A 20,950-nucleotide genomic window follows, 5' to 3' on the forward strand; every position below is an offset into this window, starting at 1 on the left:
CGCTGTTCAAATAAATTATTTAAAACAATTTTTTAAACAAAAAATCGAAACATATGGATAACTACATAAAATTGTTCTATTGCATATGGGAGACAATTTATTATGTATTAATGTAATCTTGATTGCATATGAACATAACAAAACTAAAATAATATCTATACAGAATATTTAAACCCATTTAACTCCTTGGTTCAGACTATGAAATTTGTCATCTGAATGAATGGCACACGCACTCCATAGAATCTGTTCATTTCAATTATTTGAAATACAATTAGTATCAAATGCAGTGTATGCGCCATTTAATTACTGACTCAATATCCACATTCCACATTATTATGCAACGATATCATGTATAATGAAAACATCATATTCCATTGTGTAATTTAATGAAAATTTATGTTATGTTTCTGGAGTTAAGCTGCGCTGCATCAAAGTTTGACTAATTATTTATTAGTGTTTCCAACATGAAACCAAACAGCGGCTTAGCTCCGAAATTGTATGAATTTTCAAACTCCGATTATGAATTTGTTTATCCAAATTTAATATATTACTAACCTATAATATGCATACATATATGTGTATGTATACATATATATGTATGCATAACTATATTATTTTTACCCACATGTGTATGTGTATACATGTATGCACAGATATTCTTAGTTTTATGTTGTACTTTGTATTGTGGGCGTTTGTGAATAATTCAAAAATTGTACATATTTAAATTTGTTTGTGAATATTTATGTACCTATGCATTTATCATGATTCTGTACGTTTTGCTTGCTCTAATATTTTTTGCAAAGTTTTCTTCACCTATTTGTTTTGGTTTTTTCGCCTGAGCTTTTGGCACAAATAATAATACTATTGCTTATACATGTATGAAACACTATATAAATGTATATGTATATATATATATATATATATATATATATATATAATGTATGTATTTATACATGTATATGAATATTTATGTGTGTGTATATATAATAACATATGGACATATATCGCATGAAATTTTGGGTTAAATTAAATAAAAATTATTTGTTCAGAATATAGATGAACAATTTAAAATATTTGATTATAATAATAGTGTAGTAGAACACTTAGGATTTTTAAATAAAAATTCTAAATTCTTATTGCCTTATAACCCGTTAAACGCGGCTATCAATTATTTTCAAGGGTGTAATTTTCCGAAAAAATAGACCGTAACATATGGGTGTCATGGTAACGCGAGATTATGCTCCTTTCTTCATATAAATTGGTAAGTAAAAATCATCAAAATGCTATGTATTAGCTGTGCAATAAGGCGTTTTAGATTTAAAACCTAACATGTTAAATAAGCCTAACCTAACATTCATATGTAAAAAAACATAAAACCTGAACTAAGGTTTTAGGTGTAAACACCTAATTACATAGCGAATACATAGCATTTTGACCAATTTGCATGAAAAAAAGCGTTGCTATGCCAACGGTGTGTTACGGTCTATTTTACAGGAGAATTGGCCACTAAATCTTTAAAATTGTGAAATTTCAATTGCTGAAAATTCCTTGCTGTATACCTACTCTCCAATTCAATATAATATTGAGATCAAAATGTCTGATTTATTTTGGTTTTCTTTTTATTTCAATTACAATTTTTTGATAACCGTATTTTCAACCATTTTGCCAAAAAATAAAAATCTCATAGGTAAATCTTGAAGCAACGGTTGACACACTGCATGTCGTCTATAGACGACACCCGTACACAAAGGTAGACGTTCATAGCGAATGGTTTGAAGAAAATCGTTTTAAAACGTATTTCAGTACTTTTTTGATGGTAATTTTAAAATATCTTAGTAGTTTTTAATACGAACAATAAGAAAAACATTAGAGAATTTAATCTGAAATTACGATGTATGTTCATATCGCATGATATATATTCACACATATTTACACACATATTTAGATATATATGATTATGTATATATACATATATATATATATATATATATATATATATATATATATATGAAAGGCTTTTATTCACAGCTTCAAGAAACATGACTTTTCGATCTGTCTTTTGAAATATATATGTGTTCTATCTTGTCTTTTGCTTTCAAATTGCGTATTAAATGTTAAGGTTAAAAATATCAGTAAGTAAAAAAACTGTTATTAAGTTAAGGCGTAAGTAAAAAAGTAGTAAGTCATCTAACTAACTAATAATCAAAATAAAAATTCTAGTTAGATATGTATATAAATAGATAAAGAGTGAATTAGAATAGGATCTCAACGTATATAACAGTATTAGGATATATTATTTATATATGTATATATATACACATATATATATATATATATATATATATATATATATATGAATATAATGTATGTAGTTTTTAATTGAGCTACATTGCCATATATCTATGGTGGCAAGAACCAGATATTGAGATATTTATAAATACATATCAATTTTTCTACTTTATTTTTTACAAAGGTCGTTATTAGAGATGCAAAGATTAATTCCGCACGAGTTGACGAAATTTTAAAGCTATTTGGAAATTAATATTGATTTAATTGGAAATATTTATATATAACATAACCATGAATAACTATATTATCAAATTACCTACTGAAAAGTCAATGATACCTCTCAGGCGATTGTGTTAATTTAACAACTACATTTAATTTTAACATAAGGAAAAGGAAAGTTGTTTTTCTGTTCATTTTAATGCCATGTACAGCTTATAAAATATTTTTTTTTATGATTTTTATTAATAGATGTAGTCATTTTTGGCACTTCTTGCCTCACATGTTCAAAATGGCTAGAATTGCTTCCCATCAATAGGAATCGAATGTTTTTTAAATCATTCAAATCGGTTGATCCGTGTTCTCAAAATCGTCGACGCAAAATTGTATCCGCACACATGTGAACACAGACGCACACACACGATTTTTTGTGGTTTCAACAATTTACTATGTGTGATGTTGATAAGAGGTATTATTAATATTTGAATAGTTATTGAATATTTTTGATATTTTTCTAATTGATAGTGGTAATTATTTATTTGTTGGAGAAATTATTTATACGTTAAATAATCAGTAGCTTTTCAGTCAGTTATAATAATCGCAAAAAATTAGAAAATATTTTTTTTTGCATATCTCTATGTTTCAAAGGTTTCTGAACATTTTAGTGTATCTTAGAAAAAATGGATGTATGTATGAGTCTGTGTGTGTGAGAGAGAGAGAGAGAGAAAGAGAGAGAGAGAGTAAAAAAGAGAGAGAGAGTAAGAAAGAGAGAGAGAGAGAAGGTAAGAAAGAGAGAGAGAGGGAAAGAAAGTATGTGTGTTCAGATACAAATTTTTGTCAACGATTTCTGGAACACGGTAATTTGAATAATTCAAAATACATTCGATTCCTATTGATAAAGAGCCGTGCTGATTGGTTTTTGGCTGTTTCAATTGCGAAGAAAAAAGTGCGAAACATAATCTGATTTCAATATTTTAAAAAACATTTTACTTGTATTGACATAATGAAAAACTGATTTTTGGTAAGGCATGTCTAGCGGTTTTGAAGATCGAATGAAAAAAGTAAAAAAAAGTTCCATTTGGCGATCAAAAATGATCATTAGCCATATGCACATCCAATTATCAAATATTTTATACAAATTTTGTTTGCATGTCTATGGTTTTGTACAAATGTTTATCCGTTAGACTGCTATACAGCGCTCAAGCGCTTCGGTATTTGTTAAAATAGTTCAAAATTTTCAAAAAACTCCAAAAAAGTTGAAAGTATTTCTTAAGACACATTGCCATGCACCACTAATTATAAGGTTGTAATTAAAATCAATGACAGTCTAAAAACTTTGGTAACATCATCACTTGACGCCGTTTTGGATCTTTGCATCACCAATATTGAATTTAACGTTATTTGACGACCAAGTTTTTATTTTTCTAATATCAAATCAAACTTTAATGAAATAGAAGATTCATAATCTTATAAGATTACAACTGATTATTTAGTATTCTAAAAAGATCTGGTTCTGCCAAAATTAGCTTAGCTTTTAACCTCTAATAATGTTTTCTAACAATAACTGTATCATAAACCATTATGCTACAGTCCGTTTTTTTGAATATTATTTGTTGTATGCTTTCTTTAATTTCCTCCTATTATTTTTGTGTTTTTCTCTCTTTCTCTGCTGTTTCTTCCTGTATGTGTCTGTGTATGACAAAAACGAAAATAAACCTCTGGAAAATCGTGGAAAATCGAAAATAACAATAGGCGAACATACCACACAAATGGAGCGTGTTCAGTTACCTGACGCCGACCTTTTGCGACCACTGTGGCACCATGCTGCATGGGATCGCCCACCAAGGACTGAAATGTGCCTGTGAGTACAATATTAGTTACATCAAAAAATCTGCCTAAATTTTTGGTTTGGTGTTACTTGCGAGTGGTTGGTTACTTGCAAGTTGCTGGAAACTGGATAAAAACTGGGTAAGGGAGTTGGAGGTGGAGTTGGTAATAAGGGATAAGTGCATGATTTTGGTTCTAATTGTTTAGAGATGTGACTATATCAGATTAAACATATGAAAAATAAAATATTTTGAAATAAGAAATAATCAGAAATATTTTGTCGAAATATTTGGTATAACGTGGGTAGTTTTTATCAAAAAAAAGAGTGAGCGTAAGGTTCACACGCGATTGAAGAAAAACTTTTTTGCTACTGTACAAGATGGCATTTGAGTAAAAATAAATAGATCATATAACATTTTTAAATAATGTCTATTAGTAACATGGTAACACTCGTGATGCACACATTTATTAGTGTCAACTATCATACACATTTATATAATGATAAATTATAAATTATATATTTATAATGGCATTAAAAATATGTATAGTATTTAAAAACAATAATGTAATTGAAGTCATACTTCAAATATGACATGATCGGTTTGTTATTGTAATTAGCGTTCAGAAATGAACCTTCAATAGAGAAATGAAGTAATTGCTGATTAATAAATTCTATAATAATCGTTCACTCAGATTTAAACAACGCCTTTTTGTTTTCGCAACTTTACTCATCATGTAATTGCGTTTGAAGAACTTTATGTAATTAAAATTAACATACATTCATTGACTGTTTGTATTTTTTTACTTTTTCGCTGGCGATATAATCTCATTCTTTGAACAGCTGTAATATCTGTCTTGTCTAGAAAATATTTTTTATTTTAATAACTTCAAAGATTTATAGAAACTACTAATAATATAGAAATAATTTCTAATCAATAAACTTACTAATACTAATCATTAATCTTATTAATCAATATTTTCAAGGAACAGGGTAAAATATTCTTCTGATTCAGGCATTTTTCAAAAAGGGGTACAACTAGTGTGAAATTTTCAAGAAATTGAATTTTCAATTTTTCCATATTTCGATAGGTTATACCTTAATAACATACCAAAATTTTAAAACGATATCTTAAATAGTTTTTGAGACACAGCCATTTAAAGTATATATATATATATATATATATACGATCATTTTATCTTTAAACGCGTTTTTCTCGAAACAGCATTTTCCGAATTTACTGCAATGATTACTCAAAAACAAATGATCCGATCACTATCAATTTTTTTTTTACATGTTCTATATATAGTTCTTCGTAAAATGATCTATCGATTTTTTGATCGGATCAAAAATTGAATTTTGGCAGTGCAAAAACGATAAAAATTTTGGCTTTGTAAAATTCGACTTTTTTTTTAAAAAACGCCGTCATTTTGTCAATTTTTGATATTTTTTCTTTATCGTAGTTCATTTTACAGACAATATTATCTAGTTTAACGAGATTTTTTTTTTAATTTCATCCACGTAGAAGGCCGGAATCACTGCAGCAGTGAAGGGCCTTTTTTTCGCGCCGTTGGAGATCGACGATAACTTAAAAACTATTTAATTTCTTCCTTCAAAAATGTTACTATGTATTCTTAAAATATGTATAAATATATTCCTAAAATTTTGAAATGATTGTTAATGTGTTTTTTTTTAATATAAATTCCCAAAAATCACCTTTTTTAGGCGGTTACACTAGTTGTGCCCCTTAAATCAAGATTTGTACTACGATGTGACTTGTATGCCGATGTATGCCGATTTCCTTGTTGATATCGATACGTATGCAATGTTAATGCCGGTACGCATACAAAGACATATATCTATTCACATACTCGACGACTAGTCACATTCGACCCGTATTGCAATTGTTTCATCGAAAGGGAATGACGTACAGTTCTGCCGTAACGAACTTCCGTTGCATACGTACGGATTTACACCCTAGTCGCACCTAAAGAAGTTTTACTTCAAAAATTGAAGTAACAACCTTTAGTTGACATTGAATCTTCTTAATAAAAAGATTCACTATATTTTTAAAGAAGGCTATAATGAATCATCAAACTATATTGTTCGATCCTATTTAATTTATCGTTTGAACTAAAATTGCATAGAAGAAAAATAAATTGCTGATGCTTTGAGTTTGAATATATTCAAAGATTTTTATAGTCACATCTCTAAACATTATTAGAGTAACTTGAAATTTAAGTCTATTTTATAAAAAAACCTAAAAGATTAAACATTGGACACGACGGAATTTTATCTTTGTTCCTTTAGATCTTCTTCAGATAAAGAAATCTTATTTAGATAGTCCATTGTTATGTAAATGTAAATTTTGTAAAGTTTTCTTTAGCTTATATGTTTTATTTATTATCTTTGTTTAGTAAATATTAAAATGAAAATTTTTGATTGCAGCTTTTGTAACATATTTACATTATGTAAAAGTAAAATGGATTTGTCGATCGAATTGCTCATAATACCAATTGATTTTTATACTATTCTCTCTTTTTGACCAGAAAAGGTTATGCAAGCCTAATAGATTCATGAATATTTTATGTTTGTATCATTTGATTGGTGTAACAATTGGTCCAATGTTTAATTTTACTGGGATTTATGGTTAATTTAATTTACTAAATAATAGTTACTCAGCCACTTAAATGAAGATATTACAGGTAAGTACAGGTAATTTTACATGATGCAACAGCACGATCGTTAATACAAATAATAATATGTTCAGGCAGTCCTATAATAATGAAGGAAATGTTAGGTTCAAGTTCATTAAGCAATTATCAGATTTCTCAGAAGTTACATGAGTTTCTTCAATTGATTGATCGTAAAATTGTATGGTTTAAATACTAAATACTAAATACAAATGTACAAATGAGAAAAATAACATAAGAGATTTACAGATTGCTTTTTTGTCGTAAATTATTTAAGTTTAATCAGTATAAGAGACTGACGACAAAAATTATCATATCCAGGAAGACTTCTGTGTTTTCATCTATATGGTTCAAATGTGATTATCTTTAGCAATTTTGTAACATGCGAGATACGTTCAAAAACATGATAACAATTTCAAGTTTTGCGGAAAACGCACTTCCGATTACAAATTTTTTATTGTTATTTTGATACAGATATCCCGAAAATATGTAAAGTTTAGAGTTAAAATTCTCTCCATAATTTTTTATTATTATATTTATATATTTTGCATACATATGTTTTTTTTGGAAAAAATACAAGAATTTTTTGGTATTCGTTAATTTTAAATATAAAACTTTCGACTTAGTGCATTTTTTTGAAAAATATAGAATTTAAGTCAAAATACATAATTCATTGTTAAGATATCACAAAATATTTTTACAGCTTAAAGTGTACATCATACACAGAAAAAACTTATTTTAAAAACAAAAAAAGGTAAAAGTATTTTATGGTGCTCGTTGATTTTATATTAATATAGAACCTTCCACCTTTTCAGTAATTAATTAAATCATAATTAAATTTTATGAGCTTTGTTACATGAGAATCACTTTAATTACTATTACTTCGACTGACGATAAGAACATTTTTTTTAGAATAATTTTTTTTAATTATAGAGTTTTTGAGTTAAAACACTCATTATATCTATAACTTTGTTGTTACATGCATCTGTTTCTAAAGAATTAATTAAGTATTTTATTGCAAATAATCCAAATATGTGTTTTTTGGATCATTTCGATTAAATATTACATCTTTGCATAAATCATAATTTTAATAGTAATTACTTTATTTAAAATATAACGGTAAACGAGAGTTGAGGAGACTGAGTACGCTTGTACCACTTTTTTGATCAGCAATAATTTTGTTAATTTACTAGTTAGCTCAGAGAGAAGTAAATTAAATAATAATATAAATATTTGTCTACATGGAAATGCTGAAATACTACCCTTAAATACGATGGATTAGTCATAAAATCGAATCATAAAAGAAAAAAGTGAGTGGCACAACCGTCCACAACCCCTGGTCGTTTGTGACAGACATCAACATAGGTTAAAAAAACAATAGGTATAAACACTTTTGATTTATAACGACTTTTATTGCCATAAATATATAATACAACACAACATAATCATTTAAACAAAGCTTGTGAGTATAATATAACAATATACAATTTTTTCAAAGTTAACAAAAAATCTTTGTGCAATCTTTTTGTTTCTTATATTGATTTTTCCTTTTCTTTTCTCTTCGTATTTTGTCTTACTAAAGTTATAATTTCCTTACATATACATGTCACAAAATACAAAACAAATTACTGGTAATTAACTTCTAATGTTTAACTTACAGTAAAATAACAAACAAAGGGATCTATTTGTATACAAGTAACAGTTATTAGAAAACTAAAATCGAACAAAAAATATTTTTTCTAAATGCACTTTACTTTTTGAAAGCGATCTACAGATCATGTTAATGTAGGGGGCTGACTTCATAAAATAATGGAAACTTGTTCGAAAAAACATACTTCATCTTTTTCTCTTTGGAGCCTATCTCAAAATCAGTATAGTTTACCTGTTATGGCGACTGTCACTACCGTACCCTAGCATAACCGTGCCCAGTCTCTTCTACTATAGCATAGCATTTTAACTTGTTTCCCATTAATCAATTGCTTCGGTTAAATAGATCCAATCAATTCTAAATAAACTATTCTAAATAAAGCCAATTTAATACTGATTTCCGTTTATCATAATTTTTAAAATAAATAATGTGATCATAAAGTGTAAAAGTCTTAGATAATATTAAAGATTTATAAGAAAACATTAGTAAAATCTATATTTACTAAGCAATTATTATGATAAATACTAAAATATTAAATATAGATATTAAGTCGTGACATTAGAAAATATATAGGCGAGTAAGATTGCATATTTATGAAAACACAGAATGAATCAGAAACAAATTCAAAATTAATTATTTCAGTTAAAAGTTTCAAATTAGTTTGTAAGAAAGACGTACTTGTGAAGGTAAATTAAAATCATGAGACTTTTGTTAATTGTCTAAATAGACTGTGATGAATATACGAATTAATATTCCTTTCTGTAAATCAGGTAATAATTACAATGAATAATTCATTTCAATCAAGTATAAAGTAAACATCAAATTCTTCATATAATTTAATGTTTATTTTATATCTGTTTTCAGGTTTGCGTTGTTAATATAACTGAAAAGGTATGTATTGTTAGCACAAACAAGTGAACTGTCTGAATAAAACGAATTGGTGCGCACCAATAAACATTTTGGCGACCCACAAAATTAATTTAATGTATATTGATTAACTTGTATTATAATATACCTACATGTGTGTATATATACACGTGCATGATAAGATATATGTATATATTTGTATGTGGTTTTTTGGATAAGATTTTGAGGATTTTTTTAATTTTAAATTAAAATTTAATATTCAAGTTTTTGTGGGTGTGTTGTTTGTATATTTAAACTTTTGTATTCATCGTGCCAAATTTATCTCTAAATTATCCAAACATTACCCGATTTTAATACACACTTGCATAAATATAAAGAAAATAATAATAATAAATGGTAGTATGCCCGAAGGCAGGTCCATGGTGTGAGAGGCACCACAAATAAACTTCATTTTCTAATACATTTTTTATGTATTTTTCTTTCCAAACTTCTGATTTTATGCTTCCTGGTCCTTGTACTTGCATTTTCCTGTTTTTCCTCATCTCGCGTAAGTCACCAACCATCTGCATTCTTCTTCTTTCTATTCCTTTCAGTCTTTCTATTTTATCTTAGACTATATCATGTAGAAGAAATAGTTTTTTGCAGAATGGGTTCGATCCAGTTTCCTTTTCTCTTCAGTACAGCTCTTTTATCGCCCACTCTTCTCAGGACTTCTTCATTTGTCTTTACCCTTTATCTTCTTCATTCGCCTTCAACACCACCACTTCAGATATTTCTTATCGGTCTTTCTTAGATTCCATGTCTCTGATCCATACAGAGCTATGCGCCACACGTAAATATACATGCGTGTATATATATTGAAGATCAATTTTTTTGATCGTGGGGACACTTTGTAATTTTGATTCTATGAGTCATTTTAAGAAACTTTTTGAAGAAACCATATTTCAGAGAGAGATTACGAACCAGCGAAATTTTCAATAAATTTTTGGAATTGAATTTGGAGCTGTCAAAATTTTCAATAAAGTTTTTTTATGACTTTGGGAATTTGATGAAACTTTGCATGGTTATGATCTATAACCAGGTACGTTGGTATTTGGTACCATACTATCCATATCCATGGAGTTGATAGTAGACAGTAAGAGTTAGGGGTCGCCTTATCCACAGGACTATCCTAATTATTTTTTAAACCTTTAATTGATTTTCATAATCTAAACACTACTCATAGACCATTTATATTTCAAGGGGTTATTCTCTATAACTATGCAAAGTTTATCAAATCCTTTGACAAGTCAATTTACTCTGGTAGAAGTCTGATTTGCTTGTAAGTTGACATTTGAATATATGGAATGGAAATTATATTGACAGTTTCGCTTGCTCGAAAATCACTTCCGAGCTATGAATTTTTTGGAAAAGTTTTTGTAAATAACAGATGAAACAAGAATCTTGTTGTGCAATTAGTGTATAATTTATGTATGTTTGTGATTTAGATCAAATGTATGTATATATAGTCTCTCGATTTAGCTTGTGCACAAATTGACAACAGGTAAGTATAATAAGTAAAATGTATTAGAAAAAAAGCATGATTTTTTATGAAAATATATATGTATATATATGTATATATATATATATATATATATATATATATATACCGGTGCATACAGAAACATATACACATGATTTTTTACTTAGATATAAATATCCTGAATGACTAATTATACTACTCTATATACTACTTTTAAAAGTAATTGAACGTTTAATATTATATTGCTACATCCAATATTATTTTAGACACTATTCGTTTAATTACAATTTTTTGTATATATATATATATATATATATATATATATATATATATATATATATATATATATATATAATATAATATAATTTTGAATCTGACTTCGACATATATATTAACGGAACCTAGAAATTGGGCGTAACATCAATAAAAACTTTTTTTTAAAAAAAAAATTACTCTAAAATTCATACGTTTCGGATATAGACTCACCCTTCATTCAGGTGAAAAATAAATAAGACTATATTTGTTCATAATAATTGTTAATAAGTAAAAAGTCTTTACAGTTTGTAGTATTCAAAATATATCTAACACTTATCTGTTGTATGAGGATATAATATATAACACTGCACTAAGTAATAAAAAAATTAGGAAATGTTTAAGTATTTATATAAATGCATATCATAATTAAACTAAAATTACAATTTTAGCACATTGTAATTGATTTATAATGGTAACAGTATTTTAAAGAATATGTTTCAACTTGGTTACGACATGTGGGAAACTGATTCTGGCGAATTTTTTTACTTGTGCATTTATTACTTGATGAAATTCGATTTTCATGAATTTTATTGATGGTACGTGGTACGTCTGATTATTAGATTCTGCTAATATATATAAATATTTCAAAAAATCTTTGAAATACAGATATTACTAATAGTCCAGTCATTTAAGCTTAAATTAGGTAAGAATCTCGGAATTCTAGATACCCAGCTGTAAGTCTGTAAATACTTGTATATTGACGCCTAAAAGTTGTCTCAAAACTTACATATTGTAGGGTGTACGCAACATATGTAGGTTTTGAGACAACTTTAGACTCTCAATATACAAGTATTTACAGACTTACAGTTGGGTATCTCGAATTCCGAGGTGAACTTACTATAATGACTGGACTATAATGTTTTAATTAACTCTGAAAACCTGGCTCGTCAATATACACCTTTTTCCATAAACGACATAGTGTCTAAAATTATTGTTTCATGTAGCAACTTCAATCACTTTAATATAATACTGGAATTAGCTGACACTAAAATAATTTTGTGTCTTTGTTACACAGAATTGTTAGTTCAGTAATAAATATATAATTTAATAAACCTTAATCATAAATGTTTTAAAATTAATTTAATCCCAATTCAAACTGATTTGATCCCAAATCTAATTAAGTAGTAAAGCAATTACTATACTTGTAAGTTTTTAATTTTATTTATTTGTGCATGTATAGAAATAAATAAATAATGTTTCAATTTACGACTATGTATAACTCGTATAAATCTATGAGATTATTTTGATTTATTCAACTTGATTAATTTATTTAGCATGTGATATGAACGTACACAAACGATGCGAGGAGTCGGTTCCAAATCTATGTGGCTGCGATCACACTGAACGACGTGGGAGGATACAATTGACAATCACTTGTATAGCCAACAAACTCACAGTTGAAGGTATTTTGATAGATATTTCATATAAATTAGTGAGTGCCAACTCGAATCAAGTGATTCGAATCAAACCCTTATCAACCTGTTTCGAATCACATTTTAGTTAATTCGGATAAACCTGTATCAAGCCGAGAAATATTTACTGTGATATGATAAGTAGTATAAATTATTTTTTATGAACATAAATTTTAATGTGCGTAAAAAGTAATTTTAACTAGTTGGGATTGGTGTTTTGCCTTGTGGCAAGTTATTATACCTAATTGAAAACGAACGAATACCTTAATTTAGAGTATTTTCTAAAAGCAAATTTTCAAAAATCAACTTAAGACCAAGTACTCTATCATTAACTATACCAAATAAATCGTCTAATTCAACATAAAAAAACTACTCTTGATGAATTTTTAAAATTAAACTACATACTTGTCGTAAGGCCGTAATGTTACAGTAAGTTCTATAAGACCATGATATATATCGTCAAAAAAAGTTCCATAAAAATCGACTTAATTTTTTTTTCAACAACGAATTACAAGAAAACGTCTCAGTAGATTTTCACCTAAAACTAATCAATATCATTCCCAACTAATATATTTCGAACAGTTTTTGATTTTTTAAAATCGATTCGGTAGTATGAGCCTAAATGTGGACGAAAAGGTTAACACTTTTTTCCAAATTACAAAGAAACGGCTTGGCGCACAAAACTGACAAACGATAGTCCTCATTGAGATACAGTATATACTAAAAACATTTATTATTGCCTTATTATAATACTATTAATAAAAACTTGATATTTTTAAATAAATATTGTTTACAGAAAATCGGAAAATTCATCTTGTATTATTCAGAATCGCTGAAAATAAATAATGTATTTTCAAAGAAAAATTTTTTTGTTCTCATTTGTATTTCATATTATTTATGGCTATATTTTTGTGAACTCAAATCCTCTGTTTTTCATTTTTTACTTAATTATTCATGTGTAATTAATTGTACAGGATATGATGTCTACTTCTTCAGGGGACACATTTTCAAACAAACAAAAATTATACATTTATACATATTATTAATTAAAAATTAAATAGTTAAAACGGTATGTATAGAATAAAAATAATTTTGTAATATATTAATGCATATAGAAGTTGTTTGATTTATCAGTTCTTCTAAAGAAGTCACTATATCCCTGAATAGTAGAATCAAACACAGCTGAAAAATTATAAATTATCTTTTACTTTCAAGCCTTTAAATTCAGAAAAATATAGTTATAAATGTATATATATATATATATATATATATATATATATATGTATGTCCTGCTCCTATTCGAGTATTGATTCACTTGTTTCGGGTTATTGTAGGTATATTATTTATGACAAAACCGCAATCCCAATTTAATAAACCACAATCAGATTATCGTAAATTTCAGAACTCTAATATCAGAGAAATTTCCGTAAAGCTTTTCGTAAGTCAATTCATTACTATCTCGAAGTTGTGCTTTGGAATAAAACCATAATCCTTTTTAACAATTTAGATTCTGTGTGCATGATATATAGTTTCAAACTAATAATTTTCATTTGCAAATCTAAATGAAATATATCAAAACAAAGGAACATATTGAATAGTACAAAATTGAATTTATATTGAAAAACATATTCTTTAAATAATTTATGTTTTATTAGTTCGACAAGGAAGAAATTTGATACCAATGGATCCTAATGGACTATCTGATCCTTATGTGAAACTTAAACTGATACCAGATTCGGATAATGTTAAGAAGAAAACTAAAACTATAAGATCTAGTCTCAATCCAGTTTGGAATGAAACACTTGTATTGTGAGTACTGTCATTAGTTTTTAACATTTCAAAAATTTGTGGTTATCTAAAGTAGATGGATCAATTTTGTGATATGTAATATTAGTAGGTACAGAGTTCCTGAAAATTTATTATCAGATGCATGGAAATGGAAAGTTTAATTTAATTTTCTTTAATTCAAGATTGTGTAAAAATTTGACTCTACGCAGCAATTTTTAGACTTCTAATGTCCAATGTCCTTTCAAATATGAAAAGTAGAACTAGTTTGCAAAATAATTTTTGTGTAAATTATCTGGCCTTTTGATACACAAGATACATCACATTCTTCGACCTTTATTAAAGCTGGTGAATACACAAACGCATTATTTGATACATATGCGGAAAATCGGTGATAGTTTTTTTTTGTTTCAATTGAATTATGAGTTTTCGGACTACGGTCCAAACAGTCCAATAAATTGCTAAAAGTTTATTGTTTTATTCTAAACATGTATTGTATGTGCGTCGAAGGTATTCTATTTGGATAATATTAGTTTTTTATTGTCATTTATTGTTTTACCAGTGAACTCAAACCATCAGACAAAGACCGAAGGCTTTTGATAGAAGTTTGGGATTGGGACAGAACATCCAGGAACGATTTTATGGGATCACTTTCCTTTGGTATATCCGAAATTATAAAATCGCCAGCAGAAGGTTGGTACAAGCTGCTGACTCAGGAAGAAGGTGAATTCTACAATGTGCCAGTACCGGAGGAGGGAACTGATTTGGCGCAACTTAAAACGCAGATGAGGGTATGTAAAATTATAATAGAGAGATGGAAATATTGTAAAATTATAATAGAGAATACCAATATCAGCTTCTTGGTTTTGTCAAATCTCCTAAGTAGATCTCAGTTTTCATATAGTTTAACATTTTCTTTCTTATTTAAACTTAAGGTGAGGAGCACAGATATAGTTTGTTTCTTTACTTTGTTTCTTGTTTGCTTAGCTATTTTTATTGTTGATATTATCTGTTTAAATATTGTATTAACTTGTTTTAATTGTATATTTTAGAAAACATCTATAACCAAAAGGCCAACATTACCAGCTGATAAAGATGTTCCACATAATATGAGTAAAAAAGATGTGATACGAGCCACAGATTTTAATTTCCTCATGGTTTTAGGAAAGGGATCCTTTGGAAAGGTCAGTGCTAGAAATAAATAAATTAAAACCATTTTTTCATGAAAGTGTTGTGAAAGAAATGTTTTTAAGCACTTTCCAAAGTATTTATATTATATTTTATTTCAATTTGTATATATTTATTCCAGGTTTTATTAGCAGAGAGGAAAGGTACGGATGAACTATATGCAATCAAGATTCTGAAGAAAGATATAATAATCCAGGATGACGATGTCGAATGTACTATGGTTGAAAAACGCGTTTTAGCGTTATCATCTAAACCACCATTCTTAGTCCAATTACATTCTTGTTTCCAAACCATGGTCAGTTTGAAATAAATCATTAATGTCAATATGGATTATGTATAAACAATATTATTTACTTTTAAAGGATCGATTATATTTCGTTATGGAGTATGTAAATGGAGGAGATTTAATGTTTCAAATTCAGCAGTGCGGGAAATTCAAAGAACCGGTGGCAGTGTAAGTGAAAACTTTACTTTTTATAATTTTATCAATAACCTTTAACCTTGGACTTGAGGCAAAACCTTGGATGTTTAATACTTGATTGTCCTGCGATTTTGACTTACATTTGTTATTTTTTGTATTACAATAAATATTATGTTTTATTTAATAGGTTTTATGCTTCAGAAATTGCCATAGGCCTATTTTACTTGCACGCACGAGGAATAGTATACAGAGATTTAAAGCTGGATAATGTATTGTTGGATCAAGATGGTCACATCAAAATTGCAGATTTTGGAATGTGCAAAGAGGGCATTACAGGAGACAAAACTACGAAGACTTTTTGTGGAACGCCAGATTATATAGCACCAGAGGTAAATTGATTCTTGAATTGTTATTTTCTGTGTAAAATGCATAAAAAGTAGTATTTTTTACATTTTTATCTCGTAATATAAATACTAAAATATAATATAAATATTAATAGTTTAAGAAAATTATTTTTGTTACTCATTTAATTTTGATAACGTCGAGAAAACAAATTCTCCATTGGAAAGTTAACAAATTAGTTTACATCCTTTGTCTTCAGAATTTGATTTGATTTCGCGCCGGGCTATACTGCATCACTTGCTTTTGTCTTTTGGACTACAATTTTACTTTGGTTTATAATGACTGAATGTCTTTTCCCTGCTTCGTGAAAAACTTCCGCTATATTTGCAATTGCTACTTTACAAAAGCACTTCATTTATACCTTACAGACCGCAAATTCGCCGTTCAAATAGACAACATACTCTCGACGATTAAACAAGTGACGGCGGGAGTACCTCAAGGGTCAAATGTAGGGCCGTCACTGTTTAACGTCTTCATCCATGACATTTCCACCGTCGCCAATACAATACTACTAACTTTTGCTGACACTGCCATATTTAAATCATCACAATCACCTAGACTACTGACCACAAAAATACAGAGACACATAGATGCATTTACAGACTATACGGACAAGTGTAAAATCAAAATGAACCCACAGAACACAGAGGCTATCTTATTTACAAAGAGCCGTAGGTCTATTACACTGACTGACTTGGAAAAATTAAAAGTAATGGACCAAGAAGTTGAATGGTCCAAAAATGTCAAATAACTTGGTGTGACCTTGGACCATAGATTCAGCTTCACGAAACATATCAACATGAAAATCGGACAGGCTTACGGGATTATGAATTTACTTAGACCTCTTTTGAATCACAACAACCCGCTGAGCGTGAAGAACAAGCGGGCACTATTCTTGACATCAATAAGATCGATCCCTAGCAGCAATTTTTATGCATATTTCTTTCACAATTATTGAAATGTGGTATTTTTTGGAAAATTGTAAACTTTTCTCCTTTTTTTGCCCAAATATTATCTATGTTGTTATTTACTTTGATAATATATTATTTAGATATGGGATTTATTCTTGAAAATAAATTAATTTTTTTAACCCCTTAGCCTTTCAGGGAGTAATAATACACTATTGCGAATATTTTATCAGACACCAAATATGCACCCCACGTTCTCAATGAATATCATTATCTTTCACCTATTTGAATAGAATTATTGAAATGATTCCCAATATATTTTGCTGCAACTTGACTGGTATAATCACAATATTTAATTCATATTACATTATATGACTCACGTTTTTAACATTCGACAGATAATTCTGTATCAGCCGTACGGTCGATCAGTCGATTGGTGGGCCTATGGAGTATTGCTCTACGAAATGTTGGTCGGTCAACCACCTTTCGATGGCGAGGACGAAGAAGAACTTTTCGCCGCTATCACGGACCATAATGTTAGTTATCCGAAAAGTTTATCCAAAGAGGCTAAAGAAGTTTGCAAAGGGGTATGTAATACTATTATTATTTTGATAAACAGCAACTCTTTTAAAATTTTTATGCTTAGAAGATGATACTTTCAAATAAACAGTATATTTGGTAATAGAGGAAAATTAGTGGTAGTAGAGCAAATAGACTCGATGGATCATTCATTCATTGGTTAGATAATACGATTTTTGCGGAATTCTGTTAGTAGGTACTCACTACTCCTGCACCCTTAAAGATTGCTCAATTATTTTAAATCAGTTGTGAACTATCCAAAATAGTCTTAGGTCGACCATCGTAGATGATGAAGATCTTGCCAACAATTTATTTTAACAAGATAAAACTTTTATTTTTACTTGGGTATTTTTAGAGATGTATAACCAGTTGCATTTGTGAATATATTTAAAGTTTTGTCCAATTTAACTTATTTATTTTTTCCTTTTTACCAGTTGTTAACAAAGAATCCACTTAAACGGTTGGGTTGCGGAGTTAGAGGCGAAGAAGATGTCAGAGGTCACGCTTTCTTCAGGAGGATAGATTGGGACAGAATTGAAAACAGAGAAGTTCAACCTCCTTTTAAACCTAAAATTGTAAGTTATTCATTAAAATAATTAATTGCTTAAATTAGTTATATCTTAACTTACTTTTGAAATTGGTCAAGATTAAAAGTCAAACTTTGGCTCTAATAAACTTCTTTGAGAAGCAAACAAAAAAAAATTGCTAAAATGCATCTCAGAAATTATTAGTTTAATTTTATAAATAATAGTATTTATTGATGTTTTTTATCATTTACAGAAACATAGGAAAGATGTATCAAACTTCGACAGACAATTCACAAGTGAGAAGGTTGATTTGACGCCAACTGACAAACTCTTCATGATGAATTTGGACCAAACCGAATTTATGGGATTCTCCTATCTCAATCCAGAATTTGTGCAGCATGTCTAAGAAATTTAGGAGGACCAGTGAAAACTAATTTATCAAAGAAATTCACTCGAATAATGTGGCTAGTCGGCATTTGAAACACACATTTAAGAAATAAAATTTCTTACGTGTATATGCCAAAGTACAGAATTGGAATAATCAGGTATTGCAGAAATAATATATTCTTCTAATAGTATATTTCCTGATTCTTGAAGTGTTTTCGAATCTTTGGACACTGAATAATGATTTATCAACTTTTGGAAACTGTTCAATGCACTTTTGGGTAAAGAAATAACTAATCAGCAAATTGAATTAGTGAGTCGATACGTTGATATATTCTTATTTAGGTTCCAAATGGATTTCTAATAATTTTGTCAAATACTTTTAGATAACTAACTAGGCTAATTGTTATAAATAATTATTTAAACTGTTAAACTAGTATTTAACTTTAATTAGTATTGCCTTCTATTGATTTTCTTAAATCATAAAAATCTATTAACTTATTTATTTATTTGATTAGACTTAAAATTTTATTCCTAAAATAGCATCTTTAAGAAATAATTATCTACGAAGTTACCATTTTTAGGTGTTTGCTTTTGGTTGATATAAAGATTATAAACTGAAGGATTTCTTCTTTTTTATGCCTCAATCACATATTATTTTGGATAGAAACAAACAACCAATTCATATTAAAAAACAGCAATTATTTTATGATAACCATATTATAAAATTTCGAAGTTCCTTAGGATGAAACTGTCGTATGATTCGGGTAAATTATATTTAAATTCATCTTATTCCTTATTTATAAAAGTTGATAAATAGCAAATAAACTTGAAGGGTCGTTTACGCAATATATTAATACTATTTTATATCTAACAAAAATATCTCGATATCATAGTTTGTTAGATCTATCTTATCTTAAATCGATTATATAAACATTGACATTCGATTTAATAATATATATCAATAATTAAATGCTAATAAGTACCTTTATGAAAATCCAAATGAGTTATTATTATTTGGAACTGTTTAAAATTAAATAACATCTGTTACGTTGCGTTTATTGTTGTTTTTATTATTGTTAATTAATTTTATACACGTTATAATCTTTTTCTTAAGGCGTGATGAATAATTTAAAGAAAATGTTTTTCAAGTTAGCTAATAAAAACCTTAAGGAATTGATATAAAAATGTGCCAAAACCAAGTTTTGAATTACATTTTTAAAATTGCGCACTACTTATGTATTTTGGAGTTTAAAGTAGTTTTTTCAAAATGTTGCTTTTATGATGCATAATTATATGTATTACTGCCAGTGTTTGCCAAATATTTATCGCAAAAACCATATTAGGGAAAATATTCAATTAATTTTTCCTTGGCGCGACGCGTGTAGAATAACTAAATCTTGAGTGTCACCTATAGGTGACATCTGCTCGAAGACCGGTATGTAGGAGTGTCGCCTTTAGTCAGCTTTCTGATTATGAGTTAAATTATTGAGAATAAACACTGATTTGTTTGTATATTATGTATTTGTTGCAGTTCTTATTACAATCACTGATTTGTCACTAAGTAATAGTTTAAGATATATTTATTGATTTATTACATTTGTTGTTTTGCGGACTTTAGTTTTAGAAGTGAACAATTTTTACCAGGGGTAAAATCTCAATGCCATGAAGATTGTCGCCTTCATGGCCAATACAATAAAATAAAAGTACGCCCGACCAAAATTACTGTACGTTTCATCCTTACATACATATTTTGCATAAAAGTCCAGTTTTTATTTTGATTTGAAATTATGCCCCGATTTTTATCCCACTTCCAAAGTCAAAATTAAATCTTTGGCTACGAGAGTGTTTTCTGCAGCGGTGACCCTGCTGTACAGAACAGTAAGGCGCGTAATATACTTTAAGCTTTTTCAATCAATATCAATAAAAATGTATTTATAATGTTCCAAATTTCACTAACTAAAAATTA

At 28.3% G+C, this 20,950-nt stretch overlaps 1 protein-coding gene across 5 annotated transcripts in view; it reads left to right on the forward strand.

The window, feature by feature from the left end:
- Positions 1 to 19,013, forward strand: part of LOC113382796 (protein kinase C, brain isozyme-like) — a 116,410-nt gene extending 97,397 nt beyond the window's left edge. Inside the window, exons 3-13 of one of the 5 annotated variants that reach the window (XM_026621032.1) lie at positions 4,258 to 4,366; positions 12,650 to 12,778; positions 14,443 to 14,596; positions 15,135 to 15,363; positions 15,625 to 15,756; positions 15,882 to 16,055; positions 16,123 to 16,214; positions 16,369 to 16,570; positions 17,890 to 18,078; positions 18,505 to 18,645; positions 18,851 to 19,013. In XM_026621032.1, the coding sequence (XP_026476817.1) occupies positions 4,327 to 4,366; positions 12,650 to 12,778; positions 14,443 to 14,596; positions 15,135 to 15,363; positions 15,625 to 15,756; positions 15,882 to 16,055; positions 16,123 to 16,214; positions 16,369 to 16,570; positions 17,890 to 18,078; positions 18,505 to 18,645; positions 18,851 to 19,003 (1,635 nt within the window). In that variant the 5' untranslated portion in view covers positions 4,258 to 4,326 and the 3' untranslated portion in view covers positions 19,004 to 19,013. Of the gene's footprint in view, positions 1 to 4,257; positions 4,367 to 12,649; positions 12,779 to 14,442; positions 14,597 to 15,134; positions 15,398 to 15,624; positions 15,757 to 15,881; positions 16,056 to 16,122; positions 16,215 to 16,368; positions 16,571 to 17,889; positions 18,079 to 18,504; positions 18,646 to 18,850 lie in introns of all 5 variants that reach the window. The other 4 variants (XM_026621031.1, XM_026621028.1, XM_026621027.1 and 1 more) reach the window with 4 other exon arrangements.
- The last annotated feature ends 1,937 nt before the right edge of the window (positions 19,014 to 20,950 follow it).

The sequence above is a fragment of the Ctenocephalides felis genome, unplaced genomic scaffold (assembly GCF_003426905.1).
Source record: "Ctenocephalides felis isolate EL2017-DRISC unplaced genomic scaffold, ASM342690v1 CF-g0.4_SCAFFOLD_03570, whole genome shotgun sequence".
In the NCBI taxonomy this organism is placed as follows: Eukaryota; Metazoa; Arthropoda; class Insecta; order Siphonaptera; family Pulicidae; genus Ctenocephalides; species Ctenocephalides felis.